This window comes from Mus caroli, chromosome 3 (assembly GCF_900094665.2).
Source record: "Mus caroli chromosome 3, CAROLI_EIJ_v1.1, whole genome shotgun sequence".
NCBI classification, from domain to species: Eukaryota; Metazoa; Chordata; class Mammalia; order Rodentia; family Muridae; genus Mus; species Mus caroli.
The window spans coordinates 123,301,008-123,306,006 of record NC_034572.1 but is presented as its reverse complement, the minus strand read 5'-3'; the positions used below and the strand labels follow the sequence as shown (position 1 = coordinate 123,306,006).

Sequence of the window (4,999 nt, the reverse complement as noted above, 5' to 3'; positions counted from 1 at the left end):
CACTTTGTAGACCAGGCTGGCCTTGAACTCAGAAATCCGCCTGCCTCTGCCTCCCGAGTGCTGGGATTAAAGGCGTGCGCCACCACGCCCGGCAGCTGAAACTTATTAGTGCTGTAACAGTGAGATCAGAGAGGGTGGTTTTATTGCCGCTGGTTACACAGTTCAGAAGGAGACAAATATGGCTACAAAGGAACTGGAACCATGGGAAATGAAGTGAGGGATAAGGGCTGACCACAGCCCTGCATCTGCCCTGAAGCCAGGTGGGAGGAAATTGAAACCCATGTAAATCTCCCCCTGCTAGCCTTGTGCTGGCTTGTGCCTTCTTCCCGTGCTCTGTGACCTGGCCTCCTATGATTGTTCTGGCCTCCTAGTCTCTGGCTTCCATAAGTTCCATCAGGAAATGGAAGGTTGTGAAGAGAACAAGACTAAATAAACATTTGCCTCCTAGCCTTGTCTCTGCCAGGCTGCTGACAGTCCCCCTTTATCCTGTCCTGTGCCTGGGATCAAAAGAGGGTGCTAGTTATCTGGTGTTTCGTTTGTTTGGCTGGTTGGTTTTGGTTTTTCAAGATATGGTTTCTCCGTGTCTCCCTGGCTGTCCTGGAACTCACTCTGTAGACCAGGCTGGCCTCGAACTCAAGAGATCCGCCTGCCTCTGCCTCTCAAGTGCTGAGATTAAAGGTGAGTGCCACCACTGGCTAGCTGTATTTTTTATGTAGAGAACTTGCTGGTTCTAACGTGATGTGTGTGTGTGTGTGTGTGTGTGTGTGTGTGTGTGTGTGTGTATGAGGGGCGGGGGGAAAGAATGTGCATGTATCGGTATGAGAAAAGGAAAATTTTTATTTGAAAATGATGAGTTAACACCTCCCTACTTATATTTACCTTCTAGGAAGTCTGTTGTTGGAGGGAGTGATCTGAGCGGGAAGCATCATCGAATAATCATCCGAGAGAACATCTCGAGGCCACGAGGAATCGCTGTGCATCCGAAGGCCAGGTAGATACTTATGAAAAGAGGGCTCCATTTATCTGAGCTTACGCAGTTGTTCATGTCTGCCATGCTCATGACCAGAGTTTGTGCTAAGACTTCAGGTGGGCAGTGTAGTCAGAAGCCAAGCAAATCTGTGAATTTGGTTCAGATCTTCAGAACCAGTATGCCTAACAGCTTACATCTCTTCCTTGTCTCTTGGTTCCCATTAACAAACTATGCTTAATCCCATGAATTGACTTTTTATAATGTTGTCGGGACTAGAAAGATGGCTCCATGGTTAAGAGCATTGACTGCTCTTCCAGAGGACCTAGGCTTGGTTTGTTCCCAGCTAGCCCACATAACAGCTCACAACCATCTGTAACTCCAGTTCCAGGAGATCCAGTAACCTCTCTTGCCTTCACAGGGACTAGGCATAAAATGTTATGCATAGATATACAGGTGAGCAAAACACTCTACATAAAAATTTAAAAATCCTTCATTTACAGAAAAGATTTAAAAATCTACATTGTTTCTTGAGTGGAAAATGAAATTAGGAGTGTTGACTTATCAACACTATTTAGAAAAATCTTAGGATGACTTCAAATGATAGGTTGTTTTTAGAATCAGGTAAGCAGAAATAAAAGTTATGAAAGATTAATAGATTCTATGTTACAAACTATGAATTAACATTTCACGTTTTTGTTTGAGAGTAGAGAATTAAGGAGAATAGAGAGTTTCTTCAGAGTTGTTAAAAAGCAAAGAGAAAAAGAAATAACTTTTTTCTGTTGTTTCATTGTCACACCAATACAACGTGTTTGTGAAGTAGTTCATTGCAATTCCTATTGATTAGATTGGGTTCCAATGGGTTAGAGCTGGCTCTTAGCATCTGGCCAGAACCTTGAAGGTTTTATTTTTGGTGGAAATGTTATAGTAGTCTCTGGATGATATGTTAGTAGTAACTGATAATTGATTTGGACTTGATCAAATGGCTAAAACAAGGCGAACCCATCTTTACACGAGCCAACAAAATAATCAACCAGATTGATATTTTTAGAAATGTGAAATTAAAATTATCCTAGCAGGCACAGAACCTTGCATAAGTCTAGGACAGGTAAACACACTACTCCTTTTAGATTGTAACTTCATATGTGCATGACATAAAAACACGCTACCAAATTGTATGCAGTTTGCTGCTGATTTACCACTGTTCATTCAAGTACAAATTTGATGAAGTAATATTCTACAACTTCAAAAATCAATTCCTTCCCCATCTGATGGCTGCCACCAGATTTCCTTTTTGTTCTAGATGCTTTGTATAGCCCAGATGACTGAGGGGTTTCTTTGTTCTTGTTTTTAATTGTTTAACGTGAGTTGCTGCCTTTTCTCCTTACATATTTCATGGTGTACCACTCTTTAAAGTGATTTCTATGTCTTGAAAGAACATAAGAATTTTTTCATGCAAATTTGACTCGTGAGTTTTCTTGCCCGAAGGAGACTCTTCTGGACGGACGTAGGGATGTCTCCACGGATTGAAAGCGCTTCCCTTCAAGGTTCCGACCGGGTGCTGATAGCCAGCTCTAATCTACTGGAACCCAATGGAATCACGATTGACTACTTAACAGACACTTTGTACTGGTGTGACACCAAGAGGTCTGTGATTGAAATGGCCAATCTGGATGGCTCCAAACGCCGAAGGCTTACCCAGAACGATGTAGGTGAGGCTTTGGGCTGCATGACTTTTTTCATCTCTAGTTTAGTCGTACTATTATTTTTTAAATCGTGTGCACATATGTATGTGTTTGGGGATGTATGCATATGGGTGCATGTAGCCACAATGGCTAGAGAGAGTGTCAGGTCCTCTGGCACTGGAGTTTCAGGCCATTGTAAGCTGGTGGATGTGGGTGTTGAAAGCCAAACATGGGTTCTCTGCAAGAGCAGTTCTTGCTCATGACAGCTGGGTCTCTGACTTCCTTGACTGAGTGCTGATGAATATTAAATCCTGAATGTGCTTACACATGTCCACATTTAACCAGACTACAGAGACAGAATTCTCCAAGAATTATAAATCAGACAGATTACCCAAGCCCGAGCACTGGAATATTGAATAAAATGTAGTATTGTATAATCTCTTTTCCTCCAGATTTCCCCAAATGAAAGTGAAAACTCTTAATTTTTGTCCAAATGTATTTAAGAATAAAAACCTTATTTCTTCTGGGTTTTTCTATTCTTTTTTTTCTTTTTTCTTCTTCTTATTTATTTATTTACTTATCTTTTGTCTGCCATTCTGTAACAGTGATAATATCACTTTTAGGCATTGATGAATGTTAATTAATAACATGGAAAAGATTAATCAAGGAAGTTTTCTCCCCTGTTACTTTTTAAGATTCATCAAGGGAGATCATGAATTTTATTTATTTTTTTGTTTGTTTGTTTGGTTTTTCGAGACAGGGTTTCTCTGTATAGCCCTGGCTGTCCTGGAACACACTTTGTAGACCAGGCTGGCCTTGAACTCAGAAATCCACCTGCCTCTGCCTCCCGAGTGCGCCACCACGCCCGGCTGAGATCATGAATTTTTATAAGTATCTTGAAAACACTGAGCCAGGCGCTAGAGAGATGGTTTAGTGGTTAAGAGCACTCTCTAGTCTTTGGGAGGACCTGAGTTAGGCTCCCAGCAGCCATTTGGGGGTAGCTCACGACCATCTATAACTTCAGCTCAAGAGTTCTGACACTCTCCTCTAACCTCGACACATACTCACACAGAGATCTACACAGAACACACACACACACAAAGGAGAAGCACAAAGGCAGTGCTTTTGACCTTTTGAACTCAGCCATGTGATAGGAAGAACTGCCAGGATAAAGTGACAGAACCTAATTTTGAATTTACTAAGGAACCAGTAGATGTTCTTGAGCAAGAGATATATGTGACAAGACCGCCTGTCAAGGTAAGCATTTAGATGCAGCACAGAGGTCAGACTGAAGTCTAAAGAGAAGGAAACCAGTGGTTAGCTCAGTGCTAGTCTACACATTAGGTCATGGAGACCCAAACTACTTTGTTATTAAATGGAGAGATAGAAGGTTAGCGTATTAAAACTTACTATGAATAAAACTCAGAGAGGGTCTGATAGCAAGTTAGTGTAAGGAAGAATGAGAAACTGGGAGTGTTGGGACGAAGGGCTTTAGGGATATAGAGACTGGTTGGGAAGATCAAAAATCAGTCTCATTAGCAAGGAACTAATAAAATAGACCTTGCTAATTCTCTTTAGTTTAGAGACATGTTATATTATTTCTATATAATATAACATGAAATAGAGCAAGCAATATTCTTAAATTGTATATATTTCTAAGATTCTTTAAAATAACCTTATTCTCCATAAACAGTGATAAGCTTGCATACATAGTTGGACCATATCTATCCATGTGCTTGGCAGAAATTCATTGATTTCTGAGGTATGTAGCTATATGAACATTCCTAACCAGAGGAAACCATCTCATTCTGGATCCAAAAGCACTGTATGTAATTTTCTGTTTTATTTATTTTGGGACAGAGTCTCGTGCATTCCAGGCTGAGTTTGAACTTTCTGTATAGTGGAGGATTACCTTGAATTTCTGATCCTCCTGCCTTTGCCTCCAGAATGCTGAGATGATAGGGCCCATTCCTCAAACCCAATTTAGATGATGCTGGGGATTAAATGGAGTTTTGTGCATGATAGGAAGCCCCTCACCAGCTGAGGTAGACCCAGAGCCCTTTAGCGGAGACCTTTTAATTGCAAGTGCTACTACAATCAGAGTAGTGCAACTCTCTCCTGGAGAGCAGTATTACATAATGTGGTGTTTGATTGTCTCCTATGCTAGTGCCATCCACCGCAATACATGTGGTGTGTTCTCAATTGACAGCTCAGGGTTTTTGTTTTGTTTTTTTCTTCTCTTATGGGTATGGCTGTTTTGTCTGCTGCATGGATGCCTGGGGCCACAGAGAGTCAGAAGATGGTGTTGTGTCCCCTGGAACTAGAATGGTAGTTGTGAGACACTATG

General features: G+C 41.3%; 1 protein-coding gene across 5 annotated transcripts in view; it reads left to right on the top strand.

Moving 5' to 3' along the window:
* The window catches only part of Egf (epidermal growth factor), a 79,420-nt gene that overhangs the window by 43,440 nt on the left and 30,981 nt on the right, over window positions 1-4,999 (top strand). For all 5 annotated transcript variants that reach the window (XM_021157941.2, XM_029475162.1, XM_029475163.1 and 2 more), the window contains 2 exons: window positions 887-991; window positions 2,456-2,679. In XM_021157941.2, the coding sequence (XP_021013600.1) occupies window positions 887-991; window positions 2,456-2,679 (329 nt within the window). The remainder of the gene's footprint in view (window positions 1-886; window positions 992-2,455; window positions 2,680-4,999) is intronic.